Source organism: Mycteria americana, chromosome 8 (genome assembly GCF_035582795.1).
Source record: "Mycteria americana isolate JAX WOST 10 ecotype Jacksonville Zoo and Gardens chromosome 8, USCA_MyAme_1.0, whole genome shotgun sequence".
NCBI classification, from domain to species: Eukaryota; Metazoa; Chordata; class Aves; order Ciconiiformes; family Ciconiidae; genus Mycteria; species Mycteria americana.
The window spans coordinates 28,668,262-28,689,933 of NC_134372.1; the positions used below are offsets into that span (position 1 = coordinate 28,668,262).

The following is a 21,672-nucleotide window of genomic DNA, read 5'->3' on the forward strand; positions in this document are numbered from 1 at the left end:
CTTCCCCGCACTCCCATTGGCCGAGCCGCCGCGCTTCCCGGCGCCGCGCGCTCCCATTGGCCCAGCCGCTGCACGTCCTCGCGCGCCGGCTCCCGCCCCCTCGCGACAACAACTTTATTGAGGCGCTCGGAGGAGGACACGGACAGCGCGTTGGCGGTGGGGGGCGGTGGCTGCCTCCGGAGCCGCGGGTTCGAGGCTGCCCCTCGCCTCTCCACCCCACGTGCTCGGCGCTGTACGCTCTCCATCGCCAGTGACATGGCCTCCTGAGGGCGTACAGGGATACGCTGCGTTTGGTCCCCTCGTGGGCGCACGCGCATAATGGCAGGGGAGCAAGACACTGGCACAAGCCTCACAGCAGATGCTGCCGATGACCCAGGATTTCTAGGGCAAGATCTGGGAACTGGGAGTTTTGTGGACCCCAATAGGGCACATCCAACAGCCTGCTTGTGTAAGAGGTGATGGATGGACCTCGTCACTGCTCCGAAACATCACCCAGCAAACCTTCAAAGTCCCTCCCTCGTAACTGCGATCATGTCTTTTGCCACCTTTAAGGCTCATTTTAACAAGCAGCAGCAAGAAACACCCCCCTGCTCCCCTTTGCCCAGCTTTCTCCATATCCCACTGCCTTTCTCCCTGGTGAAGAGTTAATCCTGGTGAGGAAATCCCTAGCACCACAGTCCGGCTGCAGCGACCCTCTTGGATCCCATTTCGTGATACCCAGCAATGAAAGCAGATGCAGCACCAAGATTTCCTACAGCCCTTCAAAGCCAGATGGATTTCCCCATTCATACAGCCTCTATTTCCAAAATTTCCCCTATAAAAAGCAGTTTCCATGCCTAAGGCAGCTCTGAGCAGTGCTCGCACAGGCTGCAGTTGCTACTTCCTAATTGCTAAATGCAGGCAGGGGGGTCTGGGTGCATCCCTGCCCATCGATTCATGGCCCTGCCCACTGGCTCACGAAGCAGCTGTGTGGAAATCTGCCCTCACCAGGATGCGCTTGGGCAAATTACATCTCAGCCTGCCCCAACACCGAAATCCAGCTTTTCCCAAAGGTGTTTCCTTGCATGGGAGATGACAAGCATCAAAACATGTCTTTCCTTGAAGGCTCCCAGGGGTTTCTTTTCTTTGCCTCACTAAATACAAGTTTTGTCAAGCCTTCATAAACCATCTCCTGCCACTTCATTTTTTCTCCGTCGCAAGCATCACATAGGGCATATAAAAACACCCAAGGTGGCTCTAAAATGTAGCTAACCAGGGTGCTGCCTGCCTCGATGCCGAGGTCTGCGTGTACCCCAGCCCTCCAGGGTGGGAGCATCTGTAACATATGGCAGAGATTTAGGACCCCATCAGAGCATGGGGTGGCCCACAAGCACTTCCGCTATAAATTACAGCCCTGCAGGGACTGCCCCAATTCCACCAGCCCTGCTTCAGCTCTCTGAGGAGGTGAAGGTGACTCGCAGCCATTCCAGCTGAGCCACCTTCCCCAGCAAAAAAAAAAAAAGTGCAAACCCCGAATCTTCCCCCTCTGAGGCAGTTAGGTTGCTCTCCCTGTGCTGTGATGCTCACCGGTTGTTCAGTGGCTGTCTAGCAACCCCAAAAAATCAATGTTTTCCAATGCTGTGTGCCTGCCTGGCTCCCCGGAGTCTGTGTTCTTTGTAAATCTGTAGGTTTAACTCTTTCTGATGTATTTAGCACTATGTGCTGAGCTCTGGCACATATAAAGCATGTTTTCTCTGTGCCACAGGCTGATCGGTGCCCTGGCATCTGCTACATTTGGGCTTGGCCCCAGGGTGCCCAGTTACATCCTCTGTGGAGCTTCATCCCAAAAATTAGCAGGGCGAGAGCACTCACGGCACTGAAGCATTTGGGGCAGCCATTTTGAGGGGTGTGCTGGTCCCTGGCAGGATGGCCTGGTGGGATGGATGTACTGATGGGATGGGTGTCCTGGTGGGATGGATGCCCTGGTGCGATCAGTGTCCCGCTGGGATGGATGCCCTGGTGGGATGGGAGTCCTGATGGGATGGATGTCTTGGTGGGATGGGTGTCCTGGCAAGATGGGTGTCCTGGTAGGATGGGTGCCCTGGCAGGGTGGCCATGCCACCCCAGCTCTCTCTGAGCCTGTCCAGGCTCCCGGGACAGCTTTCCAGCGGAAGGAGGATCCTGAGCTGCCCGGGGACAAGTGCTGGTGCCCCCCAGCAGCCGCCCTGCAGGGCAGGCGACACGGGGGGAGCCGGGAACACGCAGGGACAGCGGGGCTGGACGGGCGCCGGTGCTCGAGGCGGCGCTGGGACCGGGCAGGCAGGTGGCAGCAAATCCTTACGGAAGCGCCCGGCTGCACCGAGCCGGCGGCTGCCCGCACCGGGGGAGCCTGCTCCTGCGGGGTGCCGACCGCTCTGCACGGGGTGCACGGGGTGCCCGGGGTGCCCGTCCTCTCTGCACTGGGTGCCCGTCCTCTCTGCACGGGGTGCACTGTGTGCCCGTCCTCTCTGCACGGGGTGTACTGGGTGCCCGTCCCGTTTGCACTGGGTGCACTGGGCGCCTTTCCCCCTCTGCACTGTGTGCCCGTCCTCTCTGCACGGGGTGTACTGGGTGCCCGTCCCCTTTGCACTGGGTGCACTGGGCGCCTTTCCCCCTCTGCACTGGGTGCCCGTCCTCTCTGCACGGGGTGTACTGGGTGCCCGCCCCCTCTGCACGGGGTGCCTGTCCCCTCTGCACTGGGTGCACTGGGTGCCCGCCCCCTCTGCACGGGGTGCCTGTCCCCTCTGCACTGGGTGCACTGTGTGCCTGTCCCCGCTGCACTGGGTGCACTGGGTGCCCGCCCCCTCTGCACGGGGTGCCGTCCCCTCTGCACACCGTGTATTTCCCCTCTGCACTCTGTGCCTCTCTGCGCTGGGTGCACAGGGTGCCCATCCCCTCTCCACAGGGTGCACGTCCCCTGAGGACAGGGTGTATTTCCCCTGTTGTCCTGGTTTTGGCTGGAACAGAGTTAATTTTCTTCCTAGTAGCTGGTATAGTGCTGTGTTTTGGATTTAATATGAGAATAATGTTGATAACACACTGATGTTTTAGTTGTTGCTAAGTAATGCTTACACTGGTCAAGGACTTTTCAGCTTCCCATGCTCTGCCAGGTGCACAAGAAGCTGGGAGGGGGCACAGCCAAGACAGTTGATCCCAACTGGCCAAAGGGCTATTCCATACCATATGGCATCATACTCAGTATATAGAGTGGGGGGAGTTGGCCGGGGGGGTAGCAATCACTGCTCGGGGACTGGCTGGGCATCGGTCGGCGGGTAGCGAGTGGTTGCATCATTTGGTTTTTTTGTCCTTCCCTGGGTTTTGTTCCTCTCTCTTGTTGTTTTCCTTTTCATTACAATTTATTATTATTATATTTATAATAGATATATATTTTTTCTTTTTCCCAATTATTAAACTGTTCTTATCTCAACCCACAAGTTTTGTTACTTTTGCTCTTCTGATTCTCTCCCCCATCCCACTGGGGAGAAGGCTGAGCGAGTGGCTGTGTGGTGCTTAGTTGCCGACTGAAGCTAAACCACGATACCTGTACACAGGGTGCTCGTCCCCTCTGCACTGGGTGTATTTACTCTCTGCACAGTGTGGGTGTCCCCTCTGCACACGGCGCTTGTCCCCTCAGCACAAGGTGTATGTCCCGTCTGCACAGGGTGCCTGTCACGTGTGCGCAGGGTGCTCGTCCCCTCTGCACAGGGTACACATCCCGTCTGCACAGCGTGTATTTCCCCTCTGCACAGCGTGTATTTCCCCTCTGCACACGGTGCCTGTCCCCTCTGCACAGGCTGTATGCCAGCACCCCCGGGGCCATGGAGACACATCAGCCTCACGGGGCTCAAGCAGAGCCAGAAGCGGTGCTGAGCACAGCCCCCCCGGGGTGCTGCACCCCACTGCAGGGCTCCCCAGCTGGGCATGTGCCCAGGAGTCTTCTGCCCTGCCTCCCCCGGGTGCCCAGGAGAGATGCGTGGGCACCTCAAACCACTCAGCTGCAAGCTGAGCTGTGCTTTTCTTCAACGGGCTGGATAAAGCACACCAGCCACTTCTTGCATCAAGCCTTTATTCCCATCATCCTCCTGCTATACACAGCTGTGTGCAGGCTGAGAGCAGCTCCCGCCACGTTAAAAAGTAGATTTTTTTCCATAGAACATACTCCTGCAGGGACCAGAAAGCCCTCAGCCTCCTGAGAGCAGCTACAGGCAGAGCCAGGCGCTGGGCACATCCCAGGCCAGCACCTCCCACAGGTGCCTGCACCCATCCTGCCAGTCTTGTAGCTTTCCTCCCCCCAAATCACACCTGAGGAGGCTGGAAAGGGCATTGAGGCTGGGGGTCCATGGCAGCAGCTGCTGCTGCCAGATGGGTGCGCAGGCAGAACCAGGGGACGCTGGCAGCAGCTGGGTGTAGAGATGCATGCCCACGTACCACCCTGGCACACCGCTGGGAACAGGGAGCGGTTGATGCCTGGGGCGCTTCCGGAGAGGGGAAACCCCATGCGCACACCGGCTTTGCTTCTGGTGCAGGATGTGGGCGCCCGGTCCTGGGGGGGCTCAGCCCACAGCCCATCCGCTGCACTGGCCGGGGTCACAGCCCTACTGCACCATGCTCCAGCATCAGGGCCATCTCAGCTCCCCATCAGTCTTGTTTTCCAGCAAATGGTCTTCTCATGAGACTCACTGGTTTTTTAAATGCATTTAGGGCAAGGCAGGCCCTTAAGCCCTGTCTCCAGCACTAAGCCTCTGTTGCAACAGGCGGTGCTGGGAGGCTGCTTAGGCAAAAGACACACACTAATGCAATAAAGCAACATATTTAAAAGGCAAATGGGTGCTGAGCTGGGTATTGCTTTTCTCACCAGTGAGGCTAGGTGCTGAGCAGGCTGGGCACCCACTGCAGAGCCACATGCTGAAGCTGGGCAAACCTTTGGGTAAGGGGCAAGCAGCTCCCCTGGGTGCCTGGAGCATCCTGGGCATTAAGGACTGGCAGTGCCATACTCCCCCCTTGCAGACACCCCTCCTTGTGCCACCCACTCTGGCAGAAAGGACTGCATGGGTATCCGAGGGCCTCCATTTCAGGGTTGCCCCACCATGTTGCTTTTTAAATTCGTCCTGTCCCTGGCCACCAGGGGCTGGAGGGGACATCCCTGCCAGGCTGAGCTGTCCCCCCACCCAGAGAGGCAGGGAAGGGGTGAGAGCAGCGGGGTGTCAGCCCTGGCAGTGGGGCTGGGAACCTGCCTCCACAGCAGGGCACACCCAGGGGATGTGTACAGGCAGGTAGGGGCAGCCACCCCAGCCAGCGGCAGAGGCTCCTGTGCATAAAGAGCAACTCTTTCACTTGGCAGAGACTTTCGGAAGCAAAACACAGCCCACGCATGTTCCCATTGCCCCTCACAGCAGCTGAGTGCTGCATTTAACCTATGCAGGGCTTACTCACAGCTACAGTAGTCTGCCCTCCTGAGCCTGGATGTCATTGCAGCTCCAAGCAAGGTGCTCCCCAAAACTGGGCTGGAAAAAAGTGCTCAGAGGTCATGCCCAGGGCAGGAGGAGCCAGGCACCGTAGCTGGAAGTATTTGGTATGGGGAGGGTGCAGAGAAAGCATCCCTTTAGGGATGGATCTGGTCTGCAAATGGATTGGAGCTTGCAAAGCACAAGCTCTTGGGGGAGGTTTGTCCCTGCCCATGAGACAGCCACATCCCCACTGGGGTTCAGCCAGGTGCCTTTCAGCAGCAGCTCAGGGCAGGCAAGCTGCCAGCCTGCACCACCCTCTCATCCACCATGCTTGTTCCCACAAGCTCTTTTACCCAGAGGAAGCCCCGGGGTGTCAGAGCCCCAGGGTGATGCAGAGACACCTACCACAAAGCCAGAGAAACGCAGAAGGGGGCTGGAGCCTCCCTGCCACCGCCTGCCCCACACCCCTGGGCACATCACCCCATCCTCATCCCAGGACCAGCATCTTAAAGATGCCCAGAGCCACCCCACGTGCAGGATGAGTCTGTCCCCTACCCCAGGAAGATGCTTTTCTCCCCCAGAGAGGTGCAGAGCCCACTCAGGGAAGGCCATGTGGGTGTTTGCAAGCAGCCCCCCACCACCCCAAGGCAGTAATTCCCACACAGGAGTCACAAGTGGCAACAGGGCTCAGCCTCCATCCCAGCCCAACAGCAGCACTCATACATCCAGCCAAACTCCTTTATTTCCATCCAGTTTCACCACCGGTACAGAAAATACAAAACATGTAAAAAATAGGCTTTTCTGTGCCCCCCACCCCCCATCCCCGAAGCGTGCCGGCTATTTACAGGCAGAGGCGAGCGGCTCAGTGGCAGCAGCTGCACTTGCTGCTGGCCGGCTCCTTGCACACGCAGCCCTTGGCACAGTTGGTGCAGCTGGCGGGGCAGCAGGAGCAGCAGCCTGGGGGCGACACGAGAGTTAAGGGGTGGGTGGGAAGGGATGGGGGGTCCCATGGGGCAGGGGCACCCTGTGGAGACTAGGACACACACCCCCCTCCATGGGCAGGGCTATGATCCCAATGGGAGAGTGGCTGGGGGTCCTACAGGGCAGAGGGATCGCCCCCGAAGGGGAGCGGAGGGGTCTCCAGGGAGCAGGGGAAGAGGGAGGGATCCTCACGAGGGTGCTACAGGATGCATGCAGGGGTCCCACAGGGCAGGGGCACCCCTATGGGGGAGCGCAGGGATCTCTCCATAGGGCGTCCTACAGGGAAAGGGGGGTTCTCTATGGGACAAGGGTCGGGAGGTGCTCACGGGCGTCCTGCCGGGCAAGGAGCGGGTTCTCCCAGGGAAAGGCTGCCCACCCCGCCCCCCGCCCCGGGCAGGACCCCCCCACCCCTCCCCGGGCTGAGCCCCCCACTCACTCTTGCGGCAGCCCCGGCAGCGGCAGTTCTTGCACTTGCAGGACCCGGCGCAGGAGCAGGAGTCACCTGGGGCAAGAGAGCGGCCGTCAGCCGGGACCCGCCGGGACGGCTCCGGCCGGGCACAGCCAGGACGGGACACTTACCGGCGACACACGTGCAGTCCTGGGGGTCCATGGCTCGGCTCGGCTCGGCTGGGCTCGGCTCGGCTGGGCTACACACGACTTCACCAGGCTGGGCTCGCAGCAGTACAGAGCAGCGCCGGCCGCCCGGTATTTATGGGGTGGAGGCGCGGGGCGGTGCTCGGCGCTGCGCACGGCGGGGCGGGACCGTGCTCACCCGGGGCCGTGCTCACCGTGGGGCCGTGCACAGCCGGGGGCCGTGCCCTGTCGGGCCGTGCTCACCCCGGGGCGGTGCCGTGGTGCCGTGCTCACCCGGGGCCGTGCCGTGCTCACCCGGGGTCATGGCCCTGCCCGCTCCCCCCGGCTCCCGCTTTGGGGACGCCAGGGGGTCCCACCCGCGCCCCTTTCTGCCACCACCCCCCCCGGCAGGGTGCTGCATCTGCGGGTGCCAAGGTGCTGGAAGATGCCGAGGGGGGGTGACAGCGCTGGCATGGCACTGCCACCAACTCCCGCGCATTTGGGATAGCCCTGCCATGCTTCCTGGCCCTTCCCAGCCCCGTGTGCCGAGAGCTGGGCTGCGGCTGTGCCCCCCCACCCTTGAGGAGGCCATGGGTTGCAGGTGGTTGTCAGGGAATTGGACAATCTCAGCATCCTGCCGGAGAGCAGGCTGGCCCCAGGACAGCCCCTGTGGGGCTGGGGTGCTTGGCTGGCCCCCCAGGAGGGGTGAGCACGGGGAGTGCAGTACCAGGATGCAGCGCAGGAGCGTGGCATAACTGGCCAGGGGCTGTTGGGAATCACGGCTTCACGGCACTGCCAGTGCCCGTGGGTTTTCCCCCTTGTTGCGGTGTTTACGTGCTGACTGGCTTCCACTGCCCTGCTCATGCCTGCGGCCAGCTTGGCACCCGGCACGGAAAACAGCGGCTGGGCCAGGGACAGGCTGTCCCCATGCCTGCGCCCAGTGCTCTTGGTGGGGGTGGTGTTTTTGTTGCAAATGGGGCAAGTCTGGGCTCAGAGCTGGTGCTGCAGATGGGGTCGGTCCCCATGGTGCCCCGGCCAGTGGGCGCTGGGGTGAGGAGCAGGTCGGTGGCCCTGGGAGGTCATGCCAGGGAACGGCTCGTGCTTGTTTGCAAAAACACTGATACATTTTTTTTCCTGGCAGTGTTTTGCAAGGCAACAGCAAGGGAGCGTAAATACGAGGCTAAGCCAGCAGGCATTGCGGTTGCCAGTGGCTGAGTGGGAAAGGAGGAGAAGTGAAATCACGATGCACGTGTGGTCTTACTGCACATAAACATGGGTTGTGAAATCACTTCCCGGACACCCCCCCAGTACAGTGCTCCTGGCCGGTCCTGCCCCTTGGTTCCCCCCCTGCCCCCGTCGGGGATGGGCTCTGGTGCACCCCTGTTTGAAGAAAGGAGAGCCCCCCCCCCCCAAAATGGGGACATGCATCCCAACATGAGGCCATACCAGAAAGCAAGGGGTGAGCGTGCAGGGGTGAGGCTGCGGGGGAGGCAGGAGAATTCCCAGATTTCTGAGAATCCTGCACCTCACCGATGGAGGGGCTGTCCTAGATCGCAAGGCACGTGGCCCCGGACCCCCCATCACTGCAAGCAGGAAGGGGCAGCACAGCATCCCCACAGGACCGTGCATGGAGCCAGGAGAGGAAAAGAGCACGGAAAATGCCTTGTTTCCCAATCGGGGCATTTCCACTGAATAATGAAGTCACCCCACAGTGAGACAGGGAGGGATGAGCCACGCATCCCCTGAGGTGCAGGTTTGCCAAATTGCCAGGGTGCAGGGCATGTGCTGGATGCTAGCGGGGAGAGGGGACCTCGGGGGGGTTTCCTGCATCATTGCTGGTACTCTGATTTCCCGGGGCTGGCAGGGAGTGGTTAATCCCAAGGCTGTGCTCATGTAGGAGGAGTGCCAGGTCCAGCTCTGATTTTGTAGCAGCTGTAAAGCGAGCAGAGGAACCGCAGCTGCCCAGCACAGGTCTCGGGGCTCGGAACTGGGCTACCAGGACCCCTGTCTGCCCCCTGCTTCCTGTGCAGGAAGGGGACAGCAGCTGATATCTGCTCTCCATCACACTACTGTGGGGCACAGGGACAGGCAAGGGGCAGAGCCATGGGGCAGGACTGATGCAAACCCCCTCCCAGCGTGGGCACGAGATCCAGTGGGATCCCCCACAACATCCTTCTCTCTAAATTGGAGAGATGGATTTGATGGATGGACTGTTCGGTGGATGAGAAATTGGCTGGATGGTCGCATCTGGAGAGTAGTGGTCAACAGCTCAATGTCCAGATGGAGACCAGTGATGAATTGTGTCCCTCAGGGGTCCATACTGGGACCAGTACTGTTCCATATCTTCATCAACCACATAAGTGGTGGGATCGAGGGCACCCTCAGCAAATGGGCAGATGACACGGAGCTGAGCGGTGCAGTTGACACTCCCAAGAGATGGGATGCCATCCAGAGGGACCTGGACAAGCTGGAGAAGTGGGCCCATGTGAACTTCATGAGGTTCAACAAGGCCAAGTGCAAGGTCCCGCACCTGGGTCAGGGCAACTCCTGGTATCAATACAGGCTGGGGGATGAAGGAGTTGAGAGCGGAGAAGGACTTGGCAGATGAAAAGCTGGACATGAGCCGGCAATGTGCGCTCGCAGCCCAGAAAGCCAACCATATCCTGGGCTGCATCACAAGAAGTGTGGCTAGCAGGTCGAGGGAGGCGATTCTGCCCCTCTACTTTGCTCTGGTGAGACCCCCCCTGGAGTACTGCATCCAGCTCTAGAAAGACATGGACCTCTTGGAGCAGGTCCAGAGGAGGGACACAAAAATGATCAGAGGGATGGAACACCTCTCCTATGAGGAAAGGCTCCGAGAAGGTTGGGGTTGTTCAGCCTGGAGAAGAGAAGGTTCCGAGGAGACCTTACTGCGGCCTTTCAGTACTTAAAGGGGGCTTGTAAGAAAGACGGGGACAGACTTTTTAGTAGGGTCTGTAGCAATAGGACAAGGGGCAATGGTTTTAAACTAAAAGAGGGTAGATTCAGACTAGACATAAGGAAGAAATTTTTTACAATGAGGGTGGTGAAACACTGGCACAGGTTGCCCAGAGAGGTGGTAGATGCTCCATCCCTGGAAACATTCAAGGCCAGGTTGGACAGGGCTCTGAGCAACCTGATCTAGGTGAAGATGTCCCTGCTCATTGCAGGGGGCTTGGACTAGATGACCTTTAAAGGTCCCTTCCAACCCAAACTATTCTGTGATCCTACGATTCTATGAAACCCACCAGGGACAGTGAGGCTGGAAGGGTGCTCTCAGCCCCACTGGTTAAACCGCATGTTTCAGGATAAATCCCATTAGCAACCTCTCCTTCATGCTTGTTGTGGGCTCACCAACAATGTTTTTGCATGGTTGGTACTTAAATCTCTCTGGATAGGAAGGAATAAAGATAACCCTGCTCTTTGCAGAATAGAGTTTAGTTTGACACTCCAGAGCTGATGCTGCACCCTGCCTGTGGCATGCCTGCCCTGCCCTACATTCAGCTGGCATAGGGACGTGCTTTACGCCTGTTGGAAGCAGTGGGGTGATGGTGACATCTCAGGGGACGCCCTGGGGAAGGAGCCCTCCTGGAGCAAAGGGGTATCCTGTGGGCATTGGCACCGCAAGCATTTTGTGGGCAGGGGTGGCCTCAGCCGTGCCAAAATCCTGGCTGAGTCCTGGCAGCGGTGGCTCGATGGGTCAGGAAGGATTTTGCAGCTAAAAAGAGGCCACAAAAGGCTGCATTTAGGGAATGCAGAGACAGGCAGTCCCCTTGTGTGTCCTGGGAAACAGCATAGTGCCCCATGGCACCTGGGGTGCAGCATCCTGGCAGTGGCATGGCCGCGCTTGGGCAGGGCAAGCATCACACCCCAGCATGGGCATCACATCCCATTGTGGGCATTGCACCCTGGCATGGGTATCGCAACCCATCACAGACATCCTATCCCATTGTGGGTATTGCACCCTGGCATAGGCATCACATCCCATTGCAGGCATTTTTTCCTGGCATGGGCATCACAACTCATCACACCCCATTGTGGACATTGCACCCTGTTATGGGCATCGCAACCCATCATGGGCAGTGCACCCTGGCATGGGCATCACATCCTATTGCAGGCATTGTACCCTGCCACAGGCATTGTAACCCATTGCAGGCATCACATCCCATCATGGGCATTGTACCCTGGCACAGGCATCACATCCCATTGCGGGCATTGCACCCCATCACAGGCATCACATCCTATCGCAGGTATTGCACCATGGGCACTGCACCCCATTGCAGGCATCCAGGTCACCTAGGGCTCCCCACAGAAGCGCCCTGCCAGAGGTGGCAGGGGGATAAGCAAGGTGGTTCTTCCAGCCAGTTCAACTAAACTGCCAGGAGGAAAACTAAACCTGTTTCCCTGCCACCCCACCTGCTGTGGAAGTGTTACCCCTGGAAATGGGCAGGGCTGCTGCAGTTATTATGCTGTGGTGAAGGCTTGTAATAACGAGCTGCTTATTAGCCCCGAGGATTTCTGGTGGAGGAGAAGCATGGGATTTGCCCTTGGGTAACAGCAGGGCAGGGAAAAAAACCCCTATAAATTACCTTGTGCAGGGAAAGTGTTAAAACAAGAGTCAGAGCTGCTGGTAGGGAGGGCAGAGCTAAGATTGGAAGAAAGGACCAAAAATAAGACATGGACTCTTTGCCATGACCCCCCAAACATGCTGCCCTCCCACTCCCCAGGAAAACCACCCCATCCAACAGAAGTGCCAGGTTCCTTATAAACCTTTATATACACATCACTTTATTTAGGTAGCTTATTACACATCACAAGTGACAAACACTAAAGATATCTGAACACATATAAAAAAGCCATACACAATAAGGTTATTCTTCTGCAGCCCCCCAGATGTGTAGCACCCCCAGATGTGCAGCCAGGGGTCCCTATTTGCAGCAGCTGCACTTGGCGGAGGGGGGCCCCTTGCAGACACAGCCCTGCGCACACTTGGCACATCCCGCCGGGCAGCAGGAGCAGCAGCCTGTGTGGGGGGGAGAAAAATAAGTTGGGGACTTTGCTGGGGGGGTGTGTGTCTCAGGGTGGGGTTTGGGGGGCTCCCACGGGGGATGGCTGGTTTGGACACCTCCCACTGACCCCTGTCCTCCCCTTTTAGCAGCACCCCCATCCCTCGTGGCATCTCCCAGGGTGTTTTTGCATCTAGGGCCAGCACTGGGGAGGCAGCAGGAGGGCACAGGACCACCAGGGGGGTGCTCACTGGTGCCCCCCAGTCCCTCTCTGTGCAAACCCTCCCGCACACGGCTCTGCCCGGGGGTGACGGCATCAGGAGCAGCCAGAAGAAATCCCAGTCCTGGTCTCCTCCCAGGGCATCCCCTTGCACTGAGCCTGAGGTGCCAGCCAGGGGTACACTGAGTTTCGGGTTACACCAGGTAGCTTGTATTGCCTGGTGGGGGTGGGGGGAATTCACCCTGTGCTTCTTTGGGGGCAAAAAAATACAGGAGGAATAAACTCAACTCTGGCAATGCTGAGCCTGATTGGATTCAGTGTGTCCAGGGATGTGTAGTGAAAAGCCCCATGAGTGTTTCTGACCCCCTCCGTGGGGCTCGGGGACCACTCCTTACCTTTTTTGCAGGATGTGCATTTGCAGTTTTTGCATTTGCAGTTGTCCCCGCAGGTGCAGGTGCCACCTGAGACACGGAGAAAAGGAAAAGAAGGGTTAAGAGGAGGTGGTGGGAGGAGACCCCGCATCCCCGGCGATCAGCGGGGATGCTCTGGGGCGAGGCCCGCAAGGGGAGCACCGCCGCCCCTCCGCCCTCCGGCAGCGCCGGCCGGGGCTGACGCTTTGGCCTCGCTCGGCGGGGAGGTCACGGCATTGCCAGCTGCTTCCCGGCGAGATGCTCCAGGTGCGACACCGCAACGCCGGGAAAGGGCTTCAGCAGCCGGCCCGGCCGGGATGAGAGCATCGGGGATGGCGGAGGGTGGGAGCGCCGGCAGTCCTGCCGGGATGCTCCGGCTCCCGCAGCCCCCCGGGGCCGAGGCGGAGGAAGCGCCGGCTTACCCGTGGCGCAAGGGCAGTCCTGGGAGTCCATGTCTGCCTGGGCTGGGTGCTGGCTACCGGGCGCGCTGGGCGACGGGAAAAACGGCTCTGGCAGGACCCGCAGCCGCCTCCTATTTATCCTTGGCCAGGCGAGAGCGAGTGCAAAACCTCCGCCCCTCGCAGCCTGCGCACGGCTCAGCCCGGCACCTGCCCCGGGCGCTGCTGATTCACTGCCCGGCAGCAGGGAGCATTGGGGGCTCCCGCGCCCCCCCTCCCCGGGGTGCCGGGGGCAGCAGGGGGGGCTGCCTGGGTGGCCGCTGCTCCCCGCTGAGATGTTGGGGGGGTGCTGAGAACAGCCAGCTCTCATCACACAGATGGCACCTGCCTTGGGAGTGCTGCTCCACTCCCACGGGCCGAGGGGCTGAGGGGCTGCACCCAGGGAGGGCCCCGCTGCCTGGCCCTTTCCCAGAATCAAGCTGCTGAGCCCCTAGATGTCTCGGGGGGGTGCATTGACCCCAGGGCTGCCACCACTGCAGGGAGCACTCAGTCCCCTCCTCCCAGAGCCGGCACAGTGGGGTGATGAGGAGCTGGCACGGTGGGGTGACAGGGATACGGTCCCTGCCCCAGACCCTGGCCTGTGGCTCCGACACCTTCCCCGCAAGCAAGAGCAGCAACAAGCCGGACTGGCCCGGCCGGAGCCTGCCATGCCCTCCCAGTGCCCCAGGACAGCGGCGCCCACATCCCTTCGGCACCGCGCATGGCATGTCAGGGGCCCCATCTCCTTTGCGGCTGGGGTGCTCCGTCCCACTCGTCTGAATTAATTTCCGCACGCCATTAGCTGGGTGCGTAGGGGAGGAGGGTGGCGGGCGAGCTGCCATCACCCTGGTCAACTCCTCTGGCGGGTTTTACCCACCTACTCGAAAGAGCAGTGAGGGTTTGGGGTGGAAGGCATGAAAAAAATGATGCTTTCTGAGATTTTGGGTGCAGGGAGGGACTGCTCCATGGCCAGGAGGCATTGCCAGCTGTGGAGCATCCTTCCTCCTCACCCCTGGGGTTTTTGCATGCTCCCCAGTGTCGGTGGTACCCCATCCTGGCTGCCCCACACTCTGAAACTCCTTTGCTTCGGGGTTTTATCCCAGCTGGGCTTTTGCCACGGTGCCTGGCTAAGGCGGTTTGTCAGAAGCAATGCTAATCCAGCCGAAACAGTGGGCCAGGGAGTATTTTTACCACCCAGCTGTCTGGGCATGTTGGGAGCTTGTTGGGTGACCTGGTGGGGAGTGGTGCCAGCGCCCCGACTCAGCGTCTCCTCCAGCCCAGCCAGGCCAGGGTGGGAAATCAGAACCTAAAAGTCTGAGGAAGGCAGAGCCAATGGGCCCCTTCCTCACCCCCACTGCCCCGGCTAATGGTGGCCCAGTGTGCCAGCCCTGCGGTCATGTGAGCGTCATGCTGCTGCTGATGCACCGGGGCGTGATGGTGGGGACGGTGCCAGGGACCAGGCACGTGCCAAGGGCGTCAGTCGCTCCCACGGGAGCAGGGAAACACAAACGTGCCAGGGAACACACGTGCAAGTGGCCACACGCTGGCCCCAGCTATGGCCCCCTGCGCTGTGAGTGTCATGGCAGAGGGGGGACATCTCCTTGGGGTCCCGCACATGCTCTGCTCCTAAATAACCAGCCAAGCACTCCCACAGTGCAGGAATATGCCCAGGGAAATGCTTCCAGCCTTGTTGGGACGGATGCATGGGGAACAGCAATGCCACCGCGGCACCCGCTGTGTCTTCCCGCACCACCTGGCACCCTTGGCCACCCAGGCAAAGCCATGGTGTTGGCAGATTGTCCCTGTAAATCAGGGACCTGCTGGTGGTGGCCCAGGGATGCAGGGACAGGCAGCCCCTCCAAAGTAGTTCCTCTCCTCCAGCCTGGGAGTAGGAAAGTGAAGCCCACGCTGGGGGAACAGAACAATGTTGGCTGCACTGTGCAATCCCTGCCACGCGAGGATGGGGTGGAGGAGAAGCTCTCCAGCACCTATTCTCAGCTCGGACCCCAGCCCTTTTTCCCTTCTTTCCTTCCTTTCTTTGCATGAAGGAAAAAAGCATCTTCCGGGTGATGCAGGACTGGGGGTCAGGGCTCTGGGAGGTCTTGTGTTGCTCCTGGTCTGTTCTGTAATTAATTTGGGATAGGGCTGGAGCAGTGGGTTGTCAATCGGACACACATCAGCCAGGCCACCTCCAGGAACAGCCTGTAATTGGGGTGATGAGCTGCAGAGCCGGCACCCCAGGGAGACCTTCCTGCTGCTTAAACATTCCCCATTACAAGGCCCTGCAAGCCCCCATTTGCCTTCTGGCCCCTGCCTTCCATTTGCTGGGAGAGCCTGGCAGTTCCCCATCATTTAAATAAGCCTGATGCTGCTCCCCAGCGCCGAGCAAAACGGGCAGGATCCCTGCTCGGCGATTATTCACCGGCCCTTGCCATGCCAGACCTGTACCCCTTGGTGGCTGTGTCCCCTGCTCTGTGTCCCCTACTCTGTGTCCCCTGGCTCTGTCCCCAGGCACATCCGTGGCAATCACCCCGAGACTGCTGGGCAAATTAATGCAGGTGAGTCAGCGGGATGCTCCAGTGCTCCAGGCAGAGCGGGAGATGACGCTCACCAGTGGGATGGTGATGGCTGAGCTGGGGTAATGGCTCTGCAGAGCATGGCAGGGACAGGGCTCCCTGGAAAGGAGTGAAGGAGGCTGACAACCTCAGAGAGATGCGGTGGAGGCACCTGTTGCTGCGACAGGCACCTGCAACACCTGGGGTGCCTAGAGCCAATTGCCAAAAGCCACGGGACAGTGCTGGGGCTGGTGCCGGTGGCTGGCAGTGACTCAGCACCAGTGCCAGGCAGGCGAGGAGGAAGGGGCAGCAGCCAGCTCCCGAGGAGATGACCTGGCACAGGTCTGCCCTGACTCCCCACTGAAGGATGTGTGGCTCCAGTCACCTGTGGTCACGCAGTGGCACATGATGAACCTGCTTCTGCCTCCGGTTGCCCACGATTTTCTGCAGCCACCCCAGCACATCACCTTCAGGGGACCCTGTGGATGACTACAGGTCCCCCTCTCCGAGGGCACGTGTCTCCCCAGAGTACTTGCTCTTGGGCTTGTCATCCCCTCCTGAGCAGTGCCAGGTTTGGTGACCAGTCTTTTACCCAGAAACGTCCCACGCAGCTGCAGGGCTCCACTGGCAAAGCACCTCAGCTCAAATTGGTACAGACCATGGGCAGGGATGCCAGGGAGCTACAAAACCAGTGTGGGCAGAGGACAGAGACCCTGGGGGACAGTTCCTCGGGGTACACTGCCCCTCACCATTGCCTGCTGCTTGCCAAGCAGGGAGCTGATGCCCCGTGGCACCCCAGCTGTGCAGGGCACCCAGGGGTGCCCCCAACGCTGTGGCAGCAGTGAGTGCAGCTCACCTCTGCCTTCTCCAGCTGCCTGTTTGTCCTGGACCCTGGGCAGGAGAACTGCAGCCGGCTGGGACTGAGCTGCTGGGGGTGCAAAGAGCCGTAACCCACCTGGGACCATCCTTTCAAACTGAAACAGAGAAAATAAGGGGTCTTATGCACCCCCCCTGGCACCCAGCAAACGCACAGTGCACTTGAAACAGTGAAAGCCAGTAGGAAGCCATGGGAGTGATTGCTGCTTAGAAAGCAGGCTTGGCTTTTATTTGACAGGTATCTCAGGTTATTTGCTGATGATAAACAAGTGTTTAAAACACGGGAAATAGGCGCTGACGTCGTTTTGTTTTGCCAGCGCTTGCCAGCCCTTTGGCAGAGGAGGAAGAGGATGAATCACCCCTTGCCTGCCCCAGGAAGCCATTCCCAACCGTTCCCCATGTGCATAGGCAAAGCCTTGGAAACCGTTTGGGAGTGAAACCGGATCGGTGGGGTGACCTCACACTGTGGAGACTTCTTTTTTTTTCCCAGAAAATGGTGAGCAAAGACTTGTTCTGGTCTCAGTGACAGACATGAGCTAAGCCCATCGTCTGCTTTCCCTCCTCGCTCCTTCCCCAGGAGCTGCCCGCTTTCCTGCCAAACCCCTGCCTGCACCTTGATTGCAGCTTTGGGAAAATTTATCCCAGCTGGTGCTTCTCCAGATGCTCAGCTATCAGCAAAGACATGGTGTGTCTCCATTTACCTGCGTAAATGTCCTCCTTGGTGGGCTTCGCTGGCCCACGATCATGTCTGTAGCAATAGAAACACACCTTTGGCAATGGCCCGCTCGCAGTGGGAAGGGGATGAGCAGATTTTCATTAAGCAGGAATTGCACCGCGTGCAATACTGCAATGCTTTCACAACCCTGCAGCATGCTTTGATGTGGGCTGTTTGGGAGCCGCCTTGCAACCCAGCCGGCTGCGCTGGGCCTGGGACTCCCAAGTCCGGGTTTCTGAGCTGGGCTCAGCCGCTGGCTCGTCCTATGGCTCCAGGCCAAGGGCTTTAAATATATTCCATATTTCTTATCTGGAAATGAGCTATCAATATTACCTTACCCAGTGCGAAGAGGGTGGTGACTTGCTAATTTTTTATTCTTAAGGGGAAGGGAAAGGGAGAAATGCTGAACCAGTGCCATGCAATTGGGTCCAGGAGGGTGAGCCTGACCCCACAAACTCCCCACTGGTTTTGGGGTATGCATTCCAGGGGGGGACCCCAGTACAAGCCCCTGCCCGGCGGTGTGGGGTTTTGGGGCTGGGCGATGTGTGTTTGGGCATGTCTGGAAGATGAAAGGGCTGATTCCTCTTTTGATTATGAAATTCTCATAAATGTTAATGGGAATTACTTCGAGGTCTAACGAGGGCAGAATTGCAGCCCCCAAGGGGAGAAAGGGGGTGAGGACCAACCACGCTTTGGCTGGGAAATAAAAGGGCACAAATTTACCTTGACCCCCACCTGCGAGAGCAGGGTACCAGTGGGTCGGGGCTGCCCTGCATCCCTGCAGACCCTCCCAGGAAAGGGGGTCCCCAGGTGTCCCCCACCTTGCCCAGCACTGCTGGCACCTGCACAGACAGGCTTTAAGCATCACCTTAACTCTAGGCATCATTTTAACTCACAAATCTAATACTTTCCCAGTGTACAATTTGGATTTTCTTCTTCTTCTTTGGTTTTTTTTCCCGTACATCTTCCCTTCCCTTTTGCGTCTTTCAGGTTCCCACAGACTTCAGACTCACCTGCTCCAACTACTCGCCGCCTCCCCTGGCTGAAACGTGACCTGAAGTTTCCAAGTATCGTTACCTTGGGCATATTTAATTATTTTATTCCCCTTTAGTTGCTAATTAGAAACCAAGAGTACAGGGGATGAGTAATCCCCTGGGATGTCGAGTAGACACTTGCCTGAGCTTGCAAAGAAAACACCAACCCCCTCGGTATAAAGACGTGAAATAAAAGGATGTGATATTTTCCTTGATGTCTTCATAGCCCTGCTCCTGAGATCCAGAGATCATGGTTGTCTATCCCGGGAATGATTCACAGAGTCACCGCACCGGATCCTGCCTCCCCCGAGAGCAGCTACCGCTCTTCCCATCTACCATTCAGCAGTGGCACTTCCCATCCCCATCTGAAGGCATCTCCCATCCCATCCCATCCCAGGGGTGTGCATGGGATGGGGGAAGAAATGCTGCTCTGTCTCGGGCAGCAAACCTGGGATGGGGAAGGAGAAAAGCCCCTGCAGACAGCAAAGCTGGTTTGCTGCTGCTCAGACAGGCTCCGTCTTCATTTTAAAAAGTATTTAGGTGTGCAGGTGCAATTGCTCATCCCTCCCTGCTCCCTCCAGCCATATTATCTCCTCCTCGAGGGATCGGGATGGTTATTTTTGCCAATGTTTTCCTAAGCTCAGTATCTAAGTGCTCCTCAGGGTTTAGCCTCTCACTGGGGGAGACCAAGCAGGAGGATCCCCTGCCAGGCAGATAAGGGCATTGTGAATTTTCGGTTAGATTTGAAGTCTTTGCCAAGAAACAGCTCCTGGGTAGGTGACGATCCTTGTACTTCTTGTGCTGTCACTGCCAGCTTCTCCATGCAACCTGCCTAGAAAGCGAGCAACTGGGGCCAAGTGTGTTTCAATTACATTATAGTATAGTATAGTATAGTGTAGTATATATATAATGTTATAGTAAATTATGTTCATAGAATCATAGAATATCTCAAGTTGGAAGGGACCCATAAGGATCATCGAGTCCAACTCCAATATATTCTATTCTATTCTATTCTATTCTATTCTATTCTATTCTATTCTATTCTATTCTGTTATGTTATATTATATTATGATATGATATGATTCAGAGAGGGATATGTATATTTATATTCCCCCAGGAGCTAGAAAAGAGCAAACACTGGTCATAGGGCATGGCCTTGCTCAGCTTGTGCAGAGCAGCTCCGGGGTCGTGCAGGAAGGAGGATGGCGATGCCCTCTTGCTGGTTATTGAGACCCCTGCTCCGGCGACGCAGCCAAGTCACCCCTTGAGTAACAGCCACACCGACCCCAGCCGTACAGCAGCACTGGCTTGCAGCAGCGATACCCAGGGGCTCAGCGAGGATTATATGAGATTTCCCCCTCTATAGAAGTGGGGAAAGGGAAGGAACCCTGTCCCAAGTGCAGCTGGATGGCTGCGACATGAGCAGAGTGGTCGCTGAACTCAGAACTGGATGCTGTACATATAATATAGATGACAGGCCTTTCAAACGATGGGAAATGAGTACTAAAAGTCATGATCTCAATTTTAAGAGTTTCAGAGCCAGCAAATTCAAAGCGGCAGCTGTAACAGGCAGCGTAATTTAACCGTGTTGCAGACACACCAAACCCAATACCATAATTAGAGATGCAAAATAATATTTACAGCCCAGATCATACATATTTAGCTAGAGGTTGGAATTTTCATCTATTTACAATTTTACTAGCCTATAAAGGGCTCTGAGTGGAGTTTTTTTCCCCATTTTGCTTGGTCAGGTTTGCAGAGCCCAGCAGAGCAATGCTCAGCAGTGCTGGGAGGGGAGCTGGGGATTTTCGCTGGGAAGGCAGCAGGATTTGCTGGGCTTGAGCAACAACCTGTTGCCAATCTGAGTTCACGCTGGTGCTTGCCTTTGTGCTTTGTATCCAAACCGGCACCCAAGAGGGGAGACCCGTTGCAAGGCTGGCACTGAGACCCGCACTCGCCCAAAACGGATCCACAAAGGGGAAAAAAACCCAACCCTCTTTAGTATGCCACACGCGATTGCTGCTGCGTTATCCGCAAGTATAATGGCACATTAATAGAGCTGCCGGAAAAACTTGGTAAAACAATTAAAAAAAAGAGAAAAAGGCGGTTGTCACATTCAGAGTCGCATGATCTCCGCTCGAGCACTGCCTTTGAGAGCCCTCCTTCGCATGCAGGGCAGGGATGCCGCTGCCGGCCAGGGCTTGGCCGATGCACAAGTAAATGCCAACTGGGACGTGCCTGCCAGCTTTCCTGGAAATAAATGAATCTTTGCCTCAATCTGGTGGCCTCTGCAGGGAAGGGCTGTTGTCCCAGCAGATCCTTTTCCAAACCTGCCTCTTGCTGGGATGGGTGTGATAACGTGCCAGTGGATGGCAGGTGCTGGATTCAGGCGCTGGTTGGAGAGCGCAGCATATTTATGGCACCTGTGAAGGTTATCGTGTTAAAATTATTTCTTAAACCCAAAATAATGTAGGAATTTCTAAAGTCACGACCTTGAGCCAGGGTTTTCCTATCCAGCCTGCAGACAGGCAGGGAGTGGTTGCTGCAGGGAGAGGGGACCCTGGAGACCCATAAGGGTCTGGGTACCGAAATCCACGCCAGGAGGGGGACCAGCATCGGCATTTACACAGTGGCTCGGTGGGGGTTTGCTCTCCATTCCCCCCGTTTCCAACCTCCTCCCAGCACCCCGACGGTTGGATTCTGTACAAACCGGTGCATAAGCCCATCAAACAGCAGCACAAACGCTTTGAGGTTGCTCTTCCCTGGGCAGCGTGGAGCGTTTGAACACCGGGTTTGGCTTTATTGGCTTGCTGCTCCTCGGTTCCACATTGTCTTGGTCTACAACCGAGCGCTGGGCTGCTAGTGAAGGTGTGAGTAATGGCGAGCGCGGCAGCTGGAGGGGCAGCAAGGGGTGAGGCAAGGGAGCTGGGGACAGAGGGGGGACACCCCTTGGCCCCAACTGGGTGCTGACCCCACAGGGGAGCCAGGACCAGGACGGTGGTGCGGGTGTTGGGGGCTCCTGCTGCTGCCCGGGGGGCGATGGCCTCTGCCCTCCTGCCCCTGCTCCCCTCGCTGCCCCCCAGCTCCCCCAGCTGCCCTCCAGCACCTCCAGTTGCCCTCCCAGCTCCCCTGACCTCTGCAAATGCCCCCATCTGCCCCCAGTCCCCCACCCCAGCTGCCCCCAGCTCCCCCAGCCCCCCAGCTGCCCCCTCAGCCCCCCAGTCCCACCCCCAGCTCCCCCAGCCCAGCCGCCCCCCCGCGCCCCCGTTGGCCCCAGCCGCCCCCGTCCCGTCACCCCGGCCCCACAGCGCCCCCCCGCGGCCGCCCCGGGTGCCGCAGCACGCCCCTCCCGTCCCGCCGCGGCCCCGCCCCTCCCCGTGAC

At 58.2% G+C, this 21,672-nt stretch overlaps 2 protein-coding genes across 2 annotated transcripts; both read right to left on the reverse strand.

Moving 5' to 3' along the window:
- Nucleotides 1–6,189: 6,189 nt before the first annotated feature.
- On the reverse strand, nt 6,190–7,198 carry LOC142413487 (metallothionein-2). The gene is made up of 3 exons (XM_075509677.1): nt 7,026–7,198; nt 6,883–6,948; nt 6,190–6,422 (listed from the first exon to the last, which is right to left on the reverse strand). The coding sequence occupies exons 1-3, from the start codon at nt 7,054–7,056 to the stop codon at nt 6,328–6,330; spliced, it is 192 nt and encodes a 63-aa protein (XP_075365792.1). The 5' UTR covers nt 7,057–7,198; the 3' UTR covers nt 6,190–6,327.
- Nucleotides 7,199–11,807: 4,609 nt separating this feature from the next.
- LOC142413488 (metallothionein-1) lies at nt 11,808–13,237 on the reverse strand. Its single transcript, XM_075509678.1, has 3 exons — nt 13,096–13,237; nt 12,659–12,724; nt 11,808–12,060 (listed from the first exon to the last, which is right to left on the reverse strand). The coding sequence occupies exons 1-3, from the start codon at nt 13,124–13,126 to the stop codon at nt 11,966–11,968; spliced, it is 192 nt and encodes a 63-aa protein (XP_075365793.1). The 5' UTR covers nt 13,127–13,237; the 3' UTR covers nt 11,808–11,965.
- Nucleotides 13,238–21,672: the final 8,435 nt, after the last annotated feature.

What these genes read in the sequence shown, in the direction of transcription:
- LOC142413488 (XM_075509678.1), bottom strand. Translation starts at nt 13,126, where the DNA reads ATGGACTCCCAGGACTGCCCTTGCGCCACGG. An exon ending in GGACTGCCCTTGCGCCACGG is followed by an intron (nt 12,725 to 13,095) that starts GTAAGCCGGCGC and finishes TCCGTGTCTCAG; the next exon opens with GTGGCACCTGCACCTGCGGG. An exon ending in ATGCACATCCTGCAAAAAAG is followed by an intron (nt 12,061 to 12,658) that starts GTAAGGAGTGGT and finishes CCCCCCACACAG; the next exon opens with GCTGCTGCTCCTGCTGCCCG.
- LOC142413487 (XM_075509677.1), bottom strand. Translation starts at nt 7,056, where the DNA reads ATGGACCCCCAGGACTGCACGTGTGTCGCCG. An exon ending in GGACTGCACGTGTGTCGCCG is followed by an intron (nt 6,949 to 7,025) that starts GTAAGTGTCCCG and finishes CTCTTGCCCCAG; the next exon opens with GTGACTCCTGCTCCTGCGCC. An exon ending in CTGCCGGGGCTGCCGCAAGA is followed by an intron (nt 6,423 to 6,882) that starts GTGAGTGGGGGG and finishes TGTCGCCCCCAG; the next exon opens with GCTGCTGCTCCTGCTGCCCC.